At 40.5% G+C, this 22,587-nt stretch overlaps 1 protein-coding gene across 3 annotated transcripts in view; it reads right to left on the minus strand.

Moving 5' to 3' along the window:
* Window positions 1–717: 717 nt before the first annotated feature.
* The window catches only part of P4HA2 (prolyl 4-hydroxylase subunit alpha 2), a 28,117-nt gene continuing 6,247 nt past the window's right edge, over window positions 718–22,587 (minus strand). The window contains exons 3-17 of one of the 3 annotated variants that reach the window (XM_066559903.1): window positions 20,668–20,762; window positions 18,902–18,998; window positions 17,561–17,712; window positions 15,965–16,102; window positions 14,887–15,126; window positions 12,977–13,188; window positions 12,042–12,218; window positions 8,543–8,613; window positions 8,206–8,305; window positions 7,206–7,259; window positions 4,774–4,833; window positions 4,640–4,705; window positions 2,457–2,525; window positions 1,956–2,052; window positions 718–1,220 (exon numbers count right to left, since the gene is read on the minus strand). In XM_066559903.1, the coding sequence (XP_066416000.1) occupies window positions 1,150–1,220; window positions 1,956–2,052; window positions 2,457–2,525; window positions 4,640–4,705; window positions 4,774–4,833; window positions 7,206–7,259; window positions 8,206–8,305; window positions 8,543–8,613; window positions 12,042–12,218; window positions 12,977–13,188; window positions 14,887–15,126; window positions 15,965–16,102; window positions 17,561–17,712; window positions 18,902–18,998; window positions 20,668–20,749 (1,686 nt within the window). In that variant the 5' untranslated portion in view covers window positions 20,750–20,762 and the 3' untranslated portion in view covers window positions 718–1,149. The remainder of the gene's footprint in view (window positions 1,221–1,955; window positions 2,053–2,456; window positions 2,526–4,639; window positions 4,706–4,773; window positions 4,834–7,205; window positions 7,260–8,205; window positions 8,306–8,542; window positions 8,614–12,041; window positions 12,219–12,976; window positions 13,189–14,886; window positions 15,127–15,964; window positions 16,103–17,560; window positions 17,713–18,901; window positions 18,999–20,667; window positions 20,763–22,587) is intronic. The other 2 variants (XM_066559901.1, XM_066559902.1) reach the window with 2 other exon arrangements.

A 22,587-nucleotide genomic window follows, 5' to 3' on the forward strand; every position in this document is an offset into this window, starting at 1 on the left:
ACAGAAAAATTAAAGCTTTAGTGAGTACAGGTGCATGCTGCATCTAAATGGAGCAATAACTCTCAAATTCATCAGCTCTTTACATATAAAATAAACGAGCACATGAAGATGCATTGCTGAGGCACACTGCTTTAATACTGATAGAATAAATTAATGACATTTATTCTATCTAACATGTAAAACTCTCCCACACTACCAGTCTCTCCCAAGAAGACAGCAGGATGTGGTTCCAAAGTCAATTCAGCTGGACAGCCACATACTGGTACAAGAGCCCAGTACTAACACCAAGCACCCACATTTCTGAAACATTTGCTTGTTCCTCCATAACTTTTGCTTTTTTGTCAGCAATTAACTCTAATTTCTTTGTAAATAATTCAGATATGGGAACTCATTCCAGTCCTCCATTTGTTGGCAAGGGGCCAATACTCACATGTTAACAGAGCAAAAGGGCAAAGGAGAATCACAGGGAATGATTATTCCCAGTCTCCCTGAAGGGCATGACAAAACCCTCCTCCAGTCTACAGAAGTAGATTAAGATTTGCTTGCAAGACATGCTACTGATTTCCATATGTGTTGAGACAGAGCACTGTCCAAAATCATGATGTATTTTCTATAGGAAAAGGGCAACAAGGCAACAGGCCTTCAGAGAAAAAGTAAAAGCCCAGTGTTCCTTAAAACCAAATACTGATGCACCAATCAAGGACTCCAAATAGATAATCACTTTATGGAAAGAACATTTATTTTTGTTTTAAAACTTGTGATCCATAGAAATACAATAAAATCAAAATGTACACAAAACTTCTTTTTAAAAAAAACTTTGGTTCAAAGAAATATTTAACATCTGAGGTACAAAAGGCACAAGACCAAGCACCCAAACAAACAGAATTGATCACAGCACTGTTTGCACCACTACCACAGAGGGAGACTCTAGGGAGGAAGGCAGAGAAAATGTGGAAATAACTGCAACCAAAAGACATCAATGTGTACAATGCCATTTACTTTCTTTCACAGGAGTTACATATTTTATTGTTCTTTTGTAGTAAAGTGCCAGGACTCTGGGAGAAAAAGATGGATCATTTCTTAGAAATGAACTGGAACAAACAACAGTAGAAAAGGAGACAGAAACAAAGGTCTGCAGCAGGCTGGAGTTCAGTCAACCTCTGTTCTCCCACAAGGTCTTAAGAATTCATTTCCTCTTTCATGAAACCATTTGTTTGAAACTGTGAAAACAGGGAACTGGAATTAGTTATCACCATGTACCCAGTGTGGATATCATCACAACCTAGATGGATGCTTTAGGTGATCTTTCAGTTTGGGGATCCATGCTTATACTTCTCAACTCACCCAAGGGAAAACACAAAGGAAGATGTAAAAGGCTGGGGAAGAAAGGATCTTCCACAATGCACTATTCTGGAGCCAACACTAACAGAGCAGTGTATTCTGGGGTTGTATCACTGACAGTCAGCATGCTCTGGCAATCCAGGGGCATACCTTGGAGGCTAGGGGATATAGGTATGGGAACAGATGATATGAAGCTTGATAAGCTTTCAGCAGGAAGCAGAAATTCCTGATGTCCAGACACTCCCATTTACCTTACAGGGAGCCCTCATCCCTTTGCAGCTCAAACTATGGGTAGATCTTTGTAGGACTAGACCTGATTCTAGCCAAGTGATAATCCAAGTCATTCTGATGCTGATGCAGTACACAAACCCATTGACAGTCTTACACTTTGTGCTTCCATTGACACAAAAACTCACTAGAAAAGCTATAGCTGTACCATGCAGCTGCTTAATACTTCATGAGATCAACAGCAGGAAAATTCATTATGGCCAAATTACTTCAGTGGTTGAAGGAGTACCCAGGTTATTAAATGCTTTTTTAGGAGGTCAGTGTATCCCCAGCTTTACATACATGAGCCTTCCTTCAGGATTTGTTTCCAAAGAAGTATTACTTACCCCATTTACACCCTACTAGTACCGGACAAGCTGCATGTCTTGTTCTATAATCCCCCTCACCACTTCTGAAGAGATTGTACCAAAACACTGCTGTTCCCTGAAAAGTGAAATCAGATCTGGATTAGTCAGAACTCAGTCAGCATAACCAGGTTAAAGTAAGGGGAGGAAGATGCCCATGGATTCAGCTACAGGCAGCTGGAAGCACTTTAACAGGTCACCATCAACACCACATGAAAAACTCTTAGTCCTGTTCTAGTACAGCCATTTTCAGAGGACAGAGGAATTCTACTGAACACAAGTTTACTTTGTTAAAAACAGCTGTACAGAGAAACTGGTCACTTCACACATTACCAGCAAAGGGAGATGCCCTTTTATCTGCAAGATCACTGCAGCTGCAATGAACTGCACTTGTCACATCAGCTGACTTACACAGACTGTGCTGAGGGAGAGCCAGGAAATGGAGAGAGAAGGAATAAACCCAAACACACAAACAGACTTTACCTTCTTGGGCCATATTGCTGCCCCAAAATCTGGGAAAACGGTAGCTCCTCCAGCTTCTACATCACTCATCTGAGAAAACAAAGTCCACAAACTGTACATTTACAAGGCTTTTTATACAGTCCCACAAACTATAAATGTCCCAAGGCCTGACATTTCCACTTGCACCTCTACAAGCAGCACTGATGAGGAGGGTGCACTTCAACCAGCACAAACTGCAGTAGAAGCAGCACCTGCTGGTGAAGCATTTTATTTCAGCTGAAGGCTTTTGTGCAGATTATGTATATCTGATATGGATTTCCTAGATCATGTATCCTCTACTTCAAATAGCCACTGGAAGTTGTGTACCTGCAATGTTAATAAGCTAATACTCTAGAACAAGAAAGAGGACTTCAGAGTAAGCTGGTTTCAAGAATTTCATTCTACTTTATGATCCAATTAGGAAAACAAGTGTCTGTTAAACCACATATTTCCTCGTAAATTGAAACCATGCCTTTGGAACTCATTTTCATAATTTAGTTTATGCATCTTGGTCAACCACTTCAAAAACTACACAAACTATTAGAAAAACCTCTCTTTCTGCACTGTTTCTGTGCTGTTCACCAACAGTCTTATGCAATTTCAAGTGCTTTAGGCAGCTCAAGTTCCAACAGCTACAGCTATGTGACTCTAAACAAAACCATGGATCTTTATGCTTTGCCCTACTACACTGGAATGAATTTAACCCTATTTTATTCATCAGTAACAATGGATTTGTTGTAAATTCTACACTTGACTCAAACCCCAAAGTTTCTAGAAAAACAGAATGTCTTTCCACTGACATCAGTAAGCTTTGGGTCAGATTCTAATTAAAAGAAAAATTAGTCAGATCCAACTCCCACCAAACTTAAAACTACTTTTAATACACTCCCCAAATCCCCACAATCCCTATTGTAACTTGGACTTCTGTTTATAGCAAATGTTGTTACCACTCTGGTGTCCTCCTGCTTGGTACAATAAAAGGGCATCAGATGCCACAGATGCACAGGTTTTTGCCCCTTCCAGCTAGAAAGCGTGTGCATGCAGCCTTGCAAGTTAATACACATCTTAGCCACAAAACAACTCTTTTTAGTAAGGCTGGTGGTACATGTATGATGTGCTATGAGTTCTGTATTGGACAAACAAGGGCAAAGTGCCTTTGACCATGTACAACTGGCAGAGAAGATGTGTATTGTTCCTTCTAAATCAAAGCTCATCCAAAATTCCAAGAAGCAAACAAAATAAAGATTGACTCAATTTAAAATTTCTTTGCAGCAGAATATTTCACAGTTACCCATCTTACTCTAATTCTTGTTTTGAAGATTATATGCCTCCCCACTATACCAAGTTGAATGGTATAGTGTTTCTGATTCTATTTTGAGCTGCAGTTCACTCTCAAAATATGATGTCAGCCAACCAATTTAAAATTCTGTGATAAAAATATTTAAACTATATCACTAAAATCTTAAACACAGAACATGAAGTGATCCTAAAGATATAGTGGGTACAGGTTGATAGATAAAATAGTGTCAGAAGACTACTGTGAAAACAAGGCCACTTTTCCCAGTGGCAGCTGTTTAGGATTCCAGTGTACATGGTCTGTGGGCTGCATAATGCATGCAACTAATGAATCCTTCAAATCTGCACTGTAACCTAGTTGCACCAAGTTCCTCAGCTCTGCCTGCCTTTGTTTGTTGAAGCAGCACCTGTGCTGAGCAACTGAGCAACTCTGGCTTTGCCACACAGCTGAGGAAGAGGATCACAGACCACAACATCACGTGCTGTCAGACAGTGGTGGAAAAATATGACTGTCTTGCATTAAGTGGCTGCTAGTCAAGTTCTCCAAAAGCATACCACATGAGTACCCCACATATTTCCCTCTCAGAATTAAGCCAAAGTCTCCTTTCCCCCACGGAATCCACTTAGGTAAAAGATTCCATAGCAGAGTGACTGAAAGGAGAAGATGGGTCCTAAATTTAAATTTTCTGCTCTGACATTAAGTACCACCAAAATTCTATCAATTCAGATGGGACAGCACCTGATGCTTGCAGGAATAATGAAATCCCTGCTGCCAGATGCCAGGGAACCTCAACACATAACCAACTGCACAAGCTGTAAAAAGATGCTGCTGAAGTTACACTCAATGCATAAAGGATCATCATACTTACATAGTTTAAAAAAGTGGCCACACGATTTCCAGTCCCTAACCGCTTGAAAGCATCTGGCTCATCTTTCTATAAAATTAAATGAGAATAACTGCAAATTTCCAGCTCACAGCCAGCAGACAGACAGAGGTACTTACATAGTTAAGAAACGTCGCTAGCCTATTTCCTTCCGATTTGAGTGTGCTGTCAAAGGGTCGCTGCAACAGACAACAACTTTAACCCAGGTTCCCAACAGGCTCTCACCAGAGCTACCCACATGCAGCTCTGCAGAGATCCTCAAGCCCAATTTAAAGAGCTGGAACAGGAAGGGGACAAGTGATACAGGGCAATGTTAAAGCCATCACAAGTTGCAGCCAGGGTGCACAGCTGCATGCACAGAGCACTTGGATGTGACAAGGAGAAGTTGCACTGAACAGTTCTGGAGGGAGAATAGAAGCAATGCTTTCAGGGCCTGTGGCACAGATGTTATCCAAGCAAGGTCAACAACAGGCCTTTATTGTTCTGGGCACTGATCCAAAGTCAACAACTGACAAGAATACAAAAAATTAATCTTCAGTGGGCTTTAGATAACAGTCTTGTAAATGTAACAACTCAAAGAAATACTGTCATGAGAAGAGCAAATGCATGTTTTGACAGCAGACAAAACTATAGAGTAGTTTCAGGTGGTTGCCTGTCTAGGACTAAAGACCACATCAAAAAGATCAAATTGTCTTTAGTCTGTAAAAAACATTGAATTTCATTTATTGAAGTTGAGATCACACTGGTGCCAGTGTAGAAGCAGAAAGAACATCTAGAATACCAGTGTCTTTCCTTCAAAAAAATGAAATTAGAAATTTATTTACATTGCTAATAGTCAGGAAGTCATTCCAGTCAGGAGACATCAAGATGCATTTTTACACACAAAAGCAGTAATGCTCAACATTTAAAGAAAACAATAAATCAGTATTGAAAAAGACAAACAGCAGGGAAAACCACAGTGACCATGTCTAAGATGTTGTAGTTCAATCTGCTTGAAGCATGTTTTAATGAACAAGTGGTCTTTCCTGAAATGTGTTCATAAAGACCCCAAGACTTGCATATGCAAATCCAATCCAAAAAAGCCAACACAAGAACACTGAGATACAGAGAATTCCCTGGTTACTGCTATTGCTGTGAAACCCAGGTCCAACAATGAATTTCTGAACTTCGACAGCAAAAATCTAACTTGAACAACCAATAAAATCTCCAAGTTGTAATAGGCAGCTACTGAAGTGCCTCTATTTGAGAACTGCGAGGGAATAAAAAGCTTCAAGGCTGATCAGAAGCTGGGGAGACACAGCAGCACCTCTATTCAACACCAAGTCTGTAATCCATAGAGAGCCTGCAGGACCAGACCCGAACTGTGGCAACCTCTGCAAGTGCCTTGCCTCAGCTGACAAATGCAGCCAAGGTTATGTTCCAAGTGGAGCTCTGCTCCAGCTCCTAATCCAAAAGTAAAGTCCACAGTGGCCAATTTGATGCCTGAGGTCCTTGAGTTCAAAGGATTTGAAGAGAATTTAAGAACACTTGCTCAACTCAGGAAACTAAGCAGACTTGAAGTTAAGAGGAAAATTCTCATAATGGGCCAAAGCTAATGAATACAAACTTCCATAGTGCTAAAACTTGGATTTTATTTTTATTTTTTAAACAGTGCTAAGTTGGGAGGCTTCAATTCTGCACTCAATTATTGGGTTGTATACTCTGGCTGCAGCAATCCCTCCTACCAGGTAAAACCACTGGGACAATCTGAATTATGCCAGATCCCACTGAAATACCACAGAAACCAAGGCATCACATGGATTTTATATTTGAAGTTAACAGTCACCACAGCTCTTCAGTATGCTTAGCACATCCATGAACTTGTTGAGGGTCATTATTAACAATCTGCTCTTCTTTTCTCCCACAGCAAACCAGAGCTGTTCTTTGCCAGGCAGAGCCCTCTAGTGCCTCGTGAAGACCCAGCACTAGCACCTGTGCATGCAACCTGTGCTGGAGCACTGCCCTCAAAACCAACCCAGGGAACTCTTGTCAGACCCCAGTGCTGCAGCCACTCTCAGGGGTCTGCCAGAAGGGCTGTACAACCCATGAGGATTTCCATAATGTTTACTTTTCAGAAGGAAGGTGGAAGGGCATCTCCTCAGTCAGCTCCTGCAAAATGCTTTAAGGCACCCAGCAAAGCAGGGTTTGGACAACATCACTGAACTCAGAAGCCTAATGGAACAGGGCAGACTCATAACCCAGGGCTTGCAGACCTCAGTTTACAAATAAAACAATGCAAAGAGCACATTCAAGTGCTGCATGACTGTTTTAGAGTCTCTGTACTGTGTAAGGAATCAAGGTCCCAAAGGCAAGCAGGGAGATTTGTTCATTATTCTCTTGAACTTTCAGCATCAGAGAAGGCAGTGCAAAGGCTTTTCAGAATTCATAATTCATCCATGCAACAGGGCTACATATTAAATGCTTTAACAGAAAACACCTTCAAAAGTTCTCTCAGACCAAACTGTTCCCTCCTCCCCACCCCCTTAAGAAATAATTGCAAATGTGATCTTACCCTAGAAAAATCAAAGTGTGGCTCGTACTGCCCTCCCATTCCATAGTTGGCAACCTACAGCATGGAAGAAGGAAGCACATAAATATGTACTGAACTGCAAGTGACTGCTGCAGAACAGCACTTGCTCTCAGAAATCCAAAGCAGGCTCTGAGAAACAGCACTTTGTGGCAAGATGATTATCTACAGTACACTGAATTTATTTTTAGATTGCCGGAACTGAGGTACACAGATGAGAAACAACTTGAGTGCTTTTTCCCTTTTGTAGCTTGAGGGTTTGTACTTATCACTACAACAGCTTGTTTAACATTCAGCAGCAATAGTTTCACCACATCTTTTCTTCCTTCCTCTGAAGGAAAGGCAGATCAAAGTGTGCAACTCCCTGTGAGTTCAGCCTAGGGGACAGAACTGGACTCTGTGCCACTCATGTATGATCTGTTACATGCAAATGCCTCTCCAGTTTCACAGAAAATTAACTTAAAAGCACCTCTTCATTTACTTTATAATCACATAATATGCTTTAGTGACTCTGAGGCTGTACTTAATGTGTCTCCCAGACCACTACACAATTACCTGGTTTCTTTGGATAGCCTGTAATCAAGAGTATTTCTATCAAGCTCTGAAACAGGAATTCAAGGAGCATGGAGGAAGAGAAACAGTGAATAGACTAACATACAGCTATTCTGGCAGTGCTGTACTACTGGCACTCTTCTTCCCAACAGCCATCCAAAGAGCAGAATTCATATCAGACTATTGCAAAAAATATTTGAGTCTTAGAAACATTGAACTAGGACAGAAAATAAGCTTTTGCAGACTTAAAAAATAAGCAGCAGGCATTTCCCTCAGAACAAACTGATAAATATCAGATTCCTGCATGAAGTTATCTTATATTGCTTTGGTATCTCCACCCTTCTCTGCCTGGCAAACACAGGGAATACATCTGTCTGCACCAGAGCACCCTAACCAGCAGCTAATTCCCCCAGGATGAAGCCAGTGCACCAACCTGCAAGAGCTCAGCTGTTTTCACTGTTAACCCTGTGATCTGCTGCATTCGCTGGTTCACCTTGGCCACAACAGGATCATCATCCTCCTCCAACCACGAGCTGTGGGAAGGACAGCAACACATTATTTTACAATACCAATCACCTCATCACACTTCCCAAGGCAGAAGGATTCTCCTGCCCTTTCCTTCGTCAGATGGCTAAAAGAGCCATTTTCCATGCATTTGTTGGGGAAGCTCTGGTTACATGCAAAGCAGTTCAGGTTTTCAGACATAGGAGGTAGCAAACAACAGCTGTTAAGCACAAAACCCTTAAAGCTCAGCCCTTCCCTCTGCTTACCTCTTGGATACCCTGTAGCTGGCCACTGTAAGGACACCAGTTTTGGGATCACGTACTGTGGCTCGTGCCAGCTGTGACAAAACAAATCCCAAGGGGGAAGAAACACATCAGCTATACGATAGAAAATTTCTCACATCTTACCAAAAACAACACATGATTTCTCCAACTTCAGTAACTCACTGGATGAAAGAGCTTCAACCTGGAATATGATCTGATTTCATGCTAAAACAACACATGTAGAAACACAGGTACAATCCATCACCTGCATCTGATCCTGGAAAAAGTCTGATAGACTGCACAAGCCATGATATTGATTAAATCCATGATTTGCTTGCTGAACAGGTTTTGAAGGAACTTTTTTTGAACAGCTGGAGTCAATATTAGCAAGAAGGAACAACAACAAAAGTTAACAACATATGAAGTCCAAGTTCCTAGCAAAGAGAAAATCATTGGATAGTCCATGAATTTAATCAGCCTGCTCCTCATATGGACTAAAACCCCAACCTCATTCTCAGATGTAAAATAACAAGTGAAAACTTTTACAGAACGAGTTACAAACTATGGGACAAGCAAATCCCCAGTAGTAGAAAACTCCCAAATATAACTCTCAACATTTCCAGGCTCAAATTTTCCAGCTGAGAGATGCCTGGAACATCTAGCTCTGATGAAGGTAACTCTACAAAAGCACAGCACACCTAGACATTTTAAACAGTGAGTATCATCACCTGTAGGCCATATGACCAGATCTGTAGGGAAAAAAAATGGAACTTGGCAAAACTGACAGTTTGCTGTGGTGTCAGAGTGACAGATGACTGCTTACAATACACCAGCTCACTTTGGTTTTATTCTTGCAGCTGAGAACAAGAACTGGGATACTCTTTTCTTTGACTGTAAACTCAGACCACATTTAAATTTAACTCCTGCTAACCACACACACTCTAAATCATACCTCTTTTCTTCCACTTAATTATAGGTCATAGAAGGCCTTTTTATTTGCCTCTTCTTCAGGGAATGCAGTCATTATTTCCTTCATTTTTCCTCAAGTAAGTCTCCAGCCAGCTTTACACTCCTTGTCAGCTGTCTTGTCCCTATACAAGAGTTCTTGGCACAGCTGTTGCTGTAATTCTGACTCACTGTTATTTTGTTCCAGATTTTGCCTGTATAAATTATAACAGAAGAGCCAGACTGACTGAATGTTGTTCTTCACTGGTACAGTGAAGCATAGCTTTGGGGATATATATTTTGCTCCCCAGACTTTTCATTCTGCTGCCATTTTCAAGCTTGTACATGCTTGCTTGATTTCTGCACCTAGTATATGATATAAATAAATCAGAACTCAAATAAGGCTGACTGCTTTGATATAATTTCCTATCTGCTCTGACAGGAAGGTTTCTTCATTTAAGACACACAATCTATGTCTCAGCTGGTACAAGCAACTGATAAATGTGAGGCTTCCTCTCTCAGGGTGGAGAAATCAGCCTTGTAACAGGCATTTGCTTTCAAAAATCATAACACCCTTCATCGGTCAGAAGCTTCACTGACTGTTTCAGAGTCTGTTTAGTTTAGCAAACTCTGTTATTTTTTCCTTCTGAAATTCTGCACTGCTGAAACCCTGTAGCATGAGCTCAGATATCCATGCCTCCCCACTTCATGCTATATTCTTGCCTGTTCAGACACTCCTGGCTTGCAGGTAACATTAAGAATTTTGGGAATATGGTTCTCATACTGTGATGGACCTGTCTCAATGCTATCCACATCAACAGAGCTAAGAATTTTTTTGACCCTCTCCAGCCAGTTCTGATGGATTGCCTGAAAAGCTGGATCTACTTTTTGGAAGTGGAATAACAGTGACTGCATTTTGCAAAACAAGCATAAAAAGCAACTCAACTGCAGCTACTCCCAATCACATACAGATGTTCTTTCTCTACAGAAAGTATTGGCAAGTGTAAACTGCAGATAATGTTTAAGTGCTTGGACTCAAAAGTAAAATTGTCTTACAAATGCATTTTAAAATAAAGTGGTCACCCCTTTCTGAGCCTAAAATAAAATAGCACTTCACAGTTCTGTCTGAAAGCTTCCATGATTCCTAACTAAAATTTCCAGGCTAAAATTAAGCTGTACTTAAGGACCATCTCACTACAGGACTTGCATTTTCCATTCTTTCAGAAGTACTGCAGAATTTAAAGTTATTCCTAGAGCTGAGGTTTAGAAAAAACAAGTCATAAGGAAATGGTTCCTTTTTAAAAATTGACAATTTTCATCTAATATTTACCTGCTCTTCTAGGGACTGACTGCAGTTCTACACTACACAGATTACATGAAAAATTCCTCTAACATTAGTAATATATGCAAAATTCAGAGACCAAGCATTAAGACTTTCCATAAAACTCTGAATAAAAAATAGCAGTCTTTAGACAGTGCTTTTATTTGATAAAATAGATTAAGTGATATGCTCTATGTGAATACTTCCATTTTATCTGAAGCTCTTGAAGTTTTCTACTATGATGTAATAGGAAAAATTCTCCATTTAAGGAGGTGAGATTCTTCACTGAGACAGGAGTGTTCAGCCAACACTTCCCTAGCTGGCTGGCAGTCATAGAAGACCAGCTTCACAAACATCACAAATTATTAATGATCTGGGGAAGCATCAGTTTCTCAAGCTGTTTCAAACTATTTATGCTTACATTTAGAAATACTTACAGAAGGGTAAGTCTTCACTGGAATTTTAGTACCATATTTCATATGGTAGCCTGAAGAGTACTAAAATGAACCATTCCTCTATAAGCAAAGATCTGTTCAGTTTCACATTTTGCTCAGACCTGACAGAAAAAGTATGGGGGTGTCTACTACTATCACACTGCCATACTACTTTTTGCCAGAAATGTGACAGAAAATTCCACCTCCAGAAAAAACAGGTAATTACTAGCTTTGCATGAGGTAGCTGCTTTTTTTATTGTGTGCAGAGTCACCAGAACTCATATCATGAGTAACAAGAAATATCTATGGTTTAGAACAGAAGCAGTGGATTCCAGCATACACAAACAAAAAACCCACCAACAATCCCAAACCTCTAGGTATTATTCTACACAACTTACATTTTTCTCTTTCCACTTCTCTTGAGATTCAGGGTTTTTAAATTTCATTTAAGTTTGGCTCCAGTTCAAAAGGCAGATTCAAGACATATTGCACACCTACTCCCATCATTTTAAGTCAGCCATTTATCTTTTCAAGTCTAGTCTCTAATTTCTTAAAGCTTTCTAAGCCATTTACTGAGAACTTTGCATAATTAAGTGCAACAATGCATAAGTACCTTTGGGAGCCTGGGCTTTATGGTTCTACATCACCAGGCAGTTTCAAATTCATTCCCTTTAGGCCCACAGCTGCAGTGTATCATCTGTAGTACAAAACCAGATCTTTCAAATCCTTTGCTTAGTCCTTGCTAATAGACACTGAAGCATGGAATTGGCAACTATGGTGAGATAGAAAAAGGGAAACTTACCCTTGGCTTAGCTAGTTGTTTAATCTTCTCAATTTCTTCATCAGACATGACATCATAGTATCTCACAATATGAGGACTGTCCCATTCATCCTCTTCTTTAAAGGGAGCTATCAGCAGATGAGGGTTTCTGTTTCCATCGTGGTACCTACAAAACAGCCTTTTTTGTCTTCGAGGTGTCTGAAACAAAATGCCAAACAAAGCATTGCTTGCTCAAACACTTTTCTTGAACTTCAAACAGGTAAGGCAAGAAGATGAGCTTCATTCCACAGACATTGTAAAAGCCATCAGGTGACCAGAAGATACAAGAGGTAAACAAGAGTGATTCTGCAATTCACTGCAATTAAAAACAAGATATCCTGCTCCAAATACCACTGAGCAGCATCTGAAATACTAATCTTTAGGGGAATTAAACCATAATAGGTTACAGATTAAGAACTACACAAGCAATGAGCAGTAAAAAGAAGTTGGTTTACATAATTAAGACTATACAGATGAAATAAATTGGTTCTTTTCCCTGGACTAAGAATTGAAGTGATATTTGTTGAGAGGTACTGGAAATCACTTGGTCAAAACAGTCACTCCAGAAGAACATGTCTAAGATGCAAAAGGGAAGGAATAATGTGATTCCCTGAGTGTGGTAAAGCATAATCAGCTCTCAGGGGAAAAAGCCCTGTATGGCTGACTTTGAAAAAGCTGAGTAGACAGACTGAGGAGAATCAATTTTCAACAACCCTTAAGAGGTACAGCTAAGAGTTGTTTGTGTGTAACAGCTGAAGACTGAGAAGCCAAGATATAAGATACAAATCTCAGCCTGGACAGAAACAAACTTAAATTTTTCTTAAAAAAAGAGCTTCACAGAAGGAAAAACAACATGTTCCACCAAGCTTGACCACCCTTATGCAAAGGCAGCATAGTCAGGAATTGTTGTCTCTTACCATTTTCACTCCTTCACCTCGGCAAAGGGCCTCATAGATATCACGCTCTGGCAAGTAGTCAAGAGGCCTCTCATAGGCTCCACTTTGCACCACAGCTTCTGTGGTTGTCACAGTCTTGTTTATTAAATTTGCTTTCTCCTTCTCCTCTCTTTCCTTCTCCAGCAGCTTCTCAAAGTACCGCAGATTACTGCCTGCTCTTTCATGAGTGCTGTCTTCATTGGGAGAAAACCAGACAGAAATGGTGATTTTTGCAAACTGTTAGGACAAACAAGTCCCTGTATCAAGACAGCAACAATTCTTATCTCCCTAAAGCATTATCAGGCAAACAAAGGCATTGGCTTCAGTCTGCACTGAAAATCCACACTGGGAAGCTTCTGTCTTTGCAAAGGAGAACTGCACTAAGGATACAAAAGAATCCTTTCTGGAAGAATCCATCATAAAACTTGTATTCCAAGAAAAAGAATACAAGTTTTTGTTCTTCACCCTCCTCCTTTTCTCTCAACTTTTCTGACCAGTTCCACCCAAGATGAGCAGATCACCAGAGCTCATGAGCAGGGACCAAGGTAGCCCACTTGATGTACCCCTCCTTTCCACCATGCTGCTCACCCACACTGCACAAGCACACTTTAGCCAAGTACTGTGGTGGAGTCCAGCCACAGTCTTCAGTTCAAAAGACTTCTCTCAGGTTGGGAAGCTCTGAGCACACCTACAGCACCCATCTGTAGCTCTACCAGGATTATATGGGAGGGAGCCTGGATCACTAGCATCTTTGGACATACTAGTGATTTATTAATGATGTTGGTAAGAATCAATTATCATCATCAATAGACCTTTATCCCAGATAACTAAGAAGGAACAATTCCTTGTTCATCTGTGTTTCAGGATGCTACTACCTACAACAGATTCTTTCCTTTCGGGCCTTCCCAGCTTTACTGTGTTTATCTCATAGAACCAACCCAAAAACTCACTCCAGTCACCACTCATTAGAACACAGGGTAATAGTGGCCAGACAGGGAAGCTGAGCCCAGAGCAGAGGAAGCTGCTCCTTTCAGAAGGGACTGCCAACTGTGTTCCACTGTTTGCTGCTGCTAAGGATTTGCATTCTGCTATCAGTGCTAAACCCCTAGAGCTAGATTAAATGCATATTCATATTCTTGTAAATTTAATTTAAGAATTCTAGTTCTGTAGAAATTAGACTAATAAATATTTTTTCAATAGGAAGACTTCACCCACTCTCAGAATGCTGCCAATATCTAAACTAGCAACGACAGTTCATTAAAAACCCCATCAAATACCCAACACAGGTAATGTTAACTCTAAAGGAAGAGGACAGACCTTTCCACTGCAGGAAGTAGGCAAAGCTGGATAGGAAGCTTATTTGGTTACTCAAGGGAAAACTAAAAACAGTTCAGAAATAAAAAGAGGTTTTAAGAAACTCAGATTGTTCCGAATATTCAGAAATAAATACTGTAAGATGTCAGGCAAAGTATTCCAGCATCCATGAGTACCTGCACTGAGGAATAAAGAGGTACATGTAAATTCAGTAGGACTTTACAGAAGGTGCAGCACTGCCTATATCTGTGGTAGCCTTGATCTCCACTTGAGACAAGCAAGGCTTTAGCCACTGCCAAACATCTCAGTACCCTCCAGCAAAGCACACAGGCAGTGAGCACAGTCAGACACACCAGGGCCTTGGGTAACCACAGCATGGACCATAAGACAGCTTGTTAAAGATACTTCATATACTATATATGAAGTATATAGACTTTTTTCCAGGACCCACATTTATTATAAGTGATCTGTCAGGATATCCTTTCCAGTCAGCTCACCAATGTGGATGGGCCATGACTGTTCTCAGCTCTGCTGCTGGCAGCACTTCCTTGCTAAAGTAACATGGTCTTTGCTCTTACCGAGGGATATCAGGCGCCTGGTGAGCTCCATGGCTCTGTGCAAGTCCCCAAACTGGAAAACAGCATAGCTGAGATAATCTAGGATCTCTACTTTGCTGACTGTTGTATCCTCCCCCTCATCATGCTGTTTTAAGGCCTGCTCCATCCAGAGCACAGTGTGGTAATAGTCCCCATCGTTGTAGGCTGTCTTCCCCATGCCAAAGCAGTCACCAACTGTCAGGGAGGATCTGTATTTTGTTCCTAAAAACAAAAAGATAGCATTCAGCAATCCATACAAGCACCTTTGCCTTAAATACATGGGACACATTGAGAAGTATCTCTAAATACACACATTTATCATCCAAAAGTGTTTCTAAGAAACAATGCTTTGACAATATTTTAAGTTCAGTACTAAAGTGATCACCATCAGAATTAAAGAGTAAACTGCCTTAATTTTATTCTAATTCATTCCTTTGGAAACAAAGAGAAGTTTAACAGAAGTTACAGTGGTAAGCTATTGTGTTTTCTGTTGTAGACAAAGGAAGAGCAGACTAACATTGTAACAGATTTCACCTCACCTACAGATTAACACTGGTAGATGATCAGAGAAGCCTGACTACCTGCACAGCCAGCTTGTTTCTCTTGATATAAATCTGTATTTGTACATAAGCAAGCTGATGTTGGTTTAAACAAACTAGGTGTCCAGTTGAGTTGACTGCACTGATTTCCAGTTGCTCCAGCTCAGAAGACGCACAGGTAGGACTTAAAATTTAGTTAATTATTAATGGCTAGTAACACTTACAACAAATAAAATATTGTGTCAGCTCATTTACCCACACACCAATGAAGCCTATTCAGTTAGTAAACACCATGTTGGTACCCACCATAACCTGTTTCAGTAGGTGTCTCATCAGCAGCAGCAAAAACAAACATTAATCAGGACTCAGCTAATAATCAGACATCCTAGTATCTCTTGAAATTTTCTGAAACATCTGTTGCAAAACTAGGTAATCCTCATTTTATAAAGGACATTTGGAGAGAGTTTGAGGATGTTACCACTTCCTTCCTGTTAAAGCCAAGGAGACCTGGGTGCACTGACCTGGCAAGTTCCCTCGAGACAGGGTTTCAGGATCCAGTTTATAGGTGTCCTGCAGGCGCATCAGAGCCTTCGCCGCTCCAGTCTCATCTTCTTCAGTTGGAAAAAACTGACGCTGGATTGTAAGATTTGCAATAAAGCCTTTGCAGTAAAAGGGCAAGATGTTACTTCCAGAGCTTGAATAAGTATCAGTACAAGATTGACACAGAAGAGGAAACATCTGCTCTGGCTTGAGAATTACATTTCAAATAACCCAGATTTAAAGCCTCTTATTAGGCTCAAAAGTTATAAACACATTGTTTTCTGTCCCTTTTCAAGAAATACAGCTCATGAGTAAAAAAAAAAATAATAAATATCTAAACTCAATTTCCTTGTGCCACAAAATTACTGATGTACAATGTGAATCTAATGATCTTCACTGTCCTCTAATGTCTCTCTGACGTGAAAACTTAACAGCTTTCATCATATCTCCTGCAATACCCATAGAGACAACTGATTTCAGGTTGTAGTACTAGTCAATGATCTCCAACTTAGTATTCCAACCTCTAAAGCCACAAGAGCTTTTCAAGTCTCAGTTCCAGGGACAGACCCCCTGATCTAGGATCCCCTCACTAGCATAGGGCCTTACTCAGTGAGAGAATTAAACCTGACAAGTAAACCAGGTGATACTCAGAAATAAAATTAAATGCACTAAGTAAACATGTCAGGGTTACACAGCAGGTTGGTTGGGCAGAAGAGGAAGCCATCAACTGAAGGAAAACAGCCCAACCATTTCTAATCATACAGAAAGCCAAACTGGAAAAAGAAACCTTTAGAAAAAATTAGTGACAGACTTATTCAATAGACTTGAGTATTTTATTTCCATTTAGGATAACTATTCCAAAAGGCAATAAAAGCCTTGTCTGGAAAAAAACTTTCAAGTACCTAGACTTTAACATATGCAGAGTAGAAAGGGAAACCATGTGGTGTTCTGCCTGAAAAACACAACCACCTCTTGCTCGTTTTCCAGGAGTCCAGTAAAAATAAACCTCCGCTTAAAAAAAGGTATGCAAAGCAAATTCAGGCAGACACTTGAAAAAATGATGCAAACCCAAGGATTAGTACTGGAAGCATTTGATTTAGAAGGATAGGTTTAGAAATAGCAATCATATGTTATCCTGGTTTTGACAAACTACAGCATCTGCCAACTCTAATGCTGGGGCTGATACAGGTATCCCCACCAGTTCAATATGGGACTCATTTTGATTCTTAATCTTATTCTCTGATCAACATGGTCAAAAAACAGTGATCATCAAGAGAAGCAACAGACTGGGAAAGCAAATGAAGCAGTTTATATACAAGAGAACAATAACACTCATCAGTTACCAGCACAGCTTTAAGCACTTCCCATTCTCCCTTTTTCCCCAAATAAAACAGTTTGAGTCTTGACTAAGGTGTGTTCAGTTGCAAGTTTCACTCACTTGGGTAATCAGTACACACAAGTCAAGTCCTTAGCTGCTTTTTAAACAAACTTGGCAATAATATTTAAACCACAGCCAAGTTTGTGGTTTTCTGGAACACAAGGCTGCCTCCTGACAGCAGTCCCCTGTAACTCCTTACCATTTGTTGTGTCCTGAAGAACCAGGTTTTCCAATTCCAGCCAGTCAGTATTCAAACGCTTGACAAGCTTGTATGCATTCACAGGGTGTGCCAAATACCCTTCTGGATCAGAGGCTGATTTGCTGGTCAGTACATCCATCTTTTCAGCCCAGCTGGAATGAGAAGTGTGCACATGATTAAAGAAGGAAGATGTGCATTCATAAATTGTTCTCGGGCATTTATGAATGCACATCTTCCTTCCTAAATCATTCAAATTACACATCTAGATCAAATTATTGCTGTTTTTACTGTCAAAACTGGCTTTCAACCTTTCAAGTTCACAAGGATAAAGTGGAGTTTTTTTTGATTACAATAGTCTCTTTCAGAGGGAAAGTATTTCGCTGTTTAGTATTTTAAACCTAACTTGAGCAGGCATGCATCTCAGTTGTAACAAGCCTTAAAAATACCAGTTTATTCATAGATTGAACAGATATTCTCTTTACCAATACTTGAAAAGGATATTGCTTTGCCTCCAAATGGCAGCTTTTCAAGAAAAGAACATTTTGTGTCTATGTGACCAGAATTCCTACCATTCCACTACTCCATAACTCTATTCTCATCCTACACTCCCAAAGGAAGGTCAGATTGACACATACAGCCTTGAGCTGAGTTTTTTGGAAAGCACAACTCCTCCTAGAGGCACTTGGCTCCTCTGAACCTGGACCTCATGTAGCCTATCCTCCTGTCACACCCTAGTATATATTGCTTTTGGCTAGCAGAATTAACAATCTTCCTACATGACACAAAGTATCAGCTGTCAGCAAGAGCCTTTCAAGTGATCCAAGTAATCAGCCAACATCAGAGATGTGCTGCAGCCAGGCTGGCACCTGAAGGGAACAGGGCAGGAGAACTGTCCCTGAGGGCAAAGCCAACACAGAAGGGAACCCAGAGACTTGGTGAATGCCACTGGCACACTTGGCTCCTGTAAGCAGGGCTGATGGCATGAAACAACAAGCAGCACAGAGCACTGGCAAAGAGAGGCATTCAGCTCTCATGACAAGGCTGACATGACTCATGTGTCCTCTCTGCAGGAGTCCTGTCATGGTACAAGGACAGGGCAAAGTGGGGAGATCCCACCAGAGCACCATTTCTAAAGAAGCAAATTCTAAATGATATCTGAAGCAGGGACCTTTGTAAGTTAATGGGAATAAATTAAACCAAGTTAGTACCTATCCTCTCCCTGTGATTATCTACTGAGGAAATACCAACAAGATATAGCATCATAGAGTGGTGACAAAGGTGGGGTGTGATTGAACACAAATGAGCCATTTTGTCACCCTTCATCACACAAATCTCCCCTACCTTTTAATCTGAGAGAGCTTTTTCTCTTCTGCTCGGATATACTCCTGTAAAGACTGTACCAAGTCCTTCTCCGCATAAATCAGGTCTGTCATTTGACCTAAAAAGAGTAGGAGCAAATATTCGTCAGGTCTAAAAAAGTAACAATTCCCAAGTGCATACAAAACAAACCTTAAATGCTCAAGGGCTATTAAAACCATCACAAACAACAGACAAATTAAGGATGTGCACTTCAATGCCTGTACACCACAAAAGCTATCAGACACACAGGGCTGGCATTCAAATGCTTCAAGGGGCTTTTAAAGTCCCAGCTTCAACAGTTCACGCAGCTTTGCTCTGACTCTGAATTACTTTTAGTACTACAAGTGCAAGCAAGACAATTAAGAAAGGTTTAACACTCATACAGCTATGGAGACAAAGCAACAAAAGATCCAAATTGTTGCCAAAGCATCTGTTCTACATATGGACACAGATTAGGTCACTCTTACAAATTACTAGTGTAACCACTAACATCATTTAAAGTTACAGCTTTACAATATGGGTAACCATGGAAATAGCCTAACATTACACAGAGAGGAATTTCAGACTAATGTTCATAGACTCACACACACACTCTTCTGATTAGCATTAGTGGAAATTGCTAACATATCAGTCCTAATTGCTATGACAAACTTGGCTTTTCAAAGCCCAAACTGAAAGAATATTACTAGATTCATAAATGCAACCACAGCTCCAGCATTCCAAAGTAATTATGAATGAGGCATGATTAAGCAGATAGAAGGCAGCAGGATGTGCTATTTTCAGAGTTAGCAAAGGTTCAGAAATAGGTAAGTGTAAAGAGATGGTGATCCTTTGTGGAAGCTTTGTATAAAATGCTACTTAACTTAGAAAAATCAGAAGCAAATAGTACATATGCAGTTAAATATTGTTGAGGCAGCCACAGGGCACGTGAGGAGCTTGGCAGCAGGACTGGCTGAGCAGTTCCACACAGTGGTGCAGAACAACCCACCAGGAGCTCTGAACTTTGCCATTCAGAACCAGCTCCACCGACTCAAAGAACATTCTGGAGAACAGCCAGTGGCAGTTAATCAGCCTCTAATGCCCTTATGGAGGGCAAGTCCCCAAACTGCTCAACAGGAAAATGTTAGAGCAATTAACAGCAGAAAACTCAGTTTGTGCTCATTTGAAGCTCTACCACAATCATACATGATTGGATCCTATTAGAACACAGGAACTAAATTGTGATAAAAATCAAATTATTTTACAGATTTATTACAATGCAAATTCTTTAGGATTTAGTCAGGCCTAGCAAAACACACAATGTAAGGGAGTTACTGATTTTTCCTTCTGACACCTAACTTCAGCTTTTTGAGAAGACAGGACATTTTGGCTGCTGGGGAAAAATAAAAACTTCACATATTTACCACTTTAACTATTTTCATAACTCAAATTCAAGAGACTAAGCTTTCTAGAATAAGGTGGTGTGCTCTGTTTAAAATGACAACAGATGCACAAATCCTAATAGAACACAGAGCCCATCTTATTTTACTGACAGAGGCCTCAGAGAAACTTGAATCATGTTGGTCAGTGTTCCAAGACAACCAACTGCAAACAAATTGCACTGATGCTGCAGAAGAGCAGCTTTTCCTAATAGAGACAGTGTTGGCCAGGGCCACATGAAGAAAACCATATGCCTCAGATTATAACTTCAGCAGTTCTAGCAATCACAATAACCACATCACAACATCATGCACTGGTTCTTTCCACACCTATGGAGGTGAAGAACTCTGCCTCTGCGTGCCAGATCAGGAAAACACAAGGGAAGAACATCAACTGTAGCCAGGGCTTCATCTTCCAGAGATACCTGTTAAAAATTAAAAGGAAAAGGAGGAATGAAAATAATTAACCTATTTGTGAGAAACAAGCCAAAGCATTAACCTTTATCTTCAGTCATTTTAACCTCCTGAAAATTATTTAGACACTGAATTTTAATTTTTAAAGCTTGAAAAAACTCTTCTTCAACCATAGGAGCTGTTACTTAACAGCATCAAATGCTATCTTGCATAGTCTTTGGGGTTTACATGGAAGACACTGGAAAGCCCATATGAGAAAAGGGAAACTGTATATACATATTGTCCACTGAGACAGTGAGAAAAAGCTCTTTTGCAAGAGCAGTTCAGAACCTTCCATGTCAGACATAACTAGAGCTGGAAAATATGAGACGCACAAATTATATTCCAATAATAATAATAGGACTCTAAATTAAATGGGTTTATAGCATTCTATAAAACTCAGTTATTTAAAAACTGTCTAGAAACACAAATAGTGAGAAAGCCAAATAAAGAAATAGAACATTTTGTAGTGTAGAAGTGGCAGCAATGGTTGGAAAAGTTAGAAGTGAAATTTCCAGTTCTCCTTATTGAAGATGCATTATCTCAGCATACTGGCCTCTGGGCACAGCCCTTATAACTTCTGGATTTCAAAGGCTGTGCCAGTTTAGAAACCCAGCCCCAGAGATGGATGTTGAAAGCAGATTGTTCCACTTCCAAAAGCACAGCCTGAGGGTATGGGAGGAAAGCCAGTCTGAGCAGATGGGTCAAGTGAAGCCAGGGATGCAAGGGGCACACAGAAGAGCCTCCTGGGAGCTCTGATGACCAGAACACCTTCTCCAGGGGCTTTGTGAGGAGCACTGCACTGGGATCATCCACAGCTCACTCCAGAGCTGCCTGCCCACCAAGCAGGAACAGGCACCAGTGCCAGCCTTGTGCAGGAGCACTGCTGCTCAAACTGGAGCTCCTGGCACACCCCTGCACAGTGTCACAAGAGAGGTGACAACTCTCCACCTCAGCTCAGGAAGCAGTTATTACTTTCCTGCTCAATGTAACTGGGCAAACTGGTGGCTCAAAATTACCACGTGCGACCCAGTAACTTCAAATACAGTAAAAATGCAACTATTGGGGGCAAAATGGAATCAACCCGAGAAAGGGGAATGGATGGGAAAAAATGAAAGAAAATTACATGGAGTGTCCTGAAACTTCGAGCAATGCAGCAAATAGGAAGGACTCAAGATAATTCTGCAATAACTCTAACTTGTTCCCTTGGACTCCACACATCTGCCTCCAAAAGATGAAATACCCACAAGACAAAAGATGAAAAATGGATACTTCTTTCTTTCAAGCCCACAGCACAACTGAAACTCTCACCCTCAGCTGGGCTCACCAGTGCCACAGAAAGCAAGACCAAATACATCCTCAGCAACACCACCACCACTAAAAACATTAGGAATAGCTCTGTCCCCTGTTGTGTATTATCACAAGGCAAGATGATTATTTTTAAATTATTCTTTTGATTGCTTTACAAGACTACACAAGGAATCAGAATCATTTACCACAACAGTTTGCAAGCATGAGTAAGCAGGAAACTGTCTCACAGTATCATAAAAAGTTCTCTCCCTTCCCTCTTTTGTTTCTCACCCTCCTGCAAACCACATATTCCCAAAGTGCTTGTTTAAGTTAGTTAAGAACTAGTACATGGGTAATCTGAGAAATGAATAAAGCTGAGTGAATAGTGCCATGCAGAGGTCTGCCAACATTACAAGCCGCAGTAAGCGATGCAGCAGAAAGCACAGCAAGTCAAGTGCACTTGGGAACTACATTAATTTGGATATATTGAGCCTCATCTGTCCATCT

Source organism: Molothrus aeneus, chromosome 15 (assembly GCF_037042795.1).
Source record: "Molothrus aeneus isolate 106 chromosome 15, BPBGC_Maene_1.0, whole genome shotgun sequence".
In the NCBI taxonomy this organism is placed as follows: domain Eukaryota; kingdom Metazoa; phylum Chordata; class Aves; order Passeriformes; family Icteridae; genus Molothrus; species Molothrus aeneus.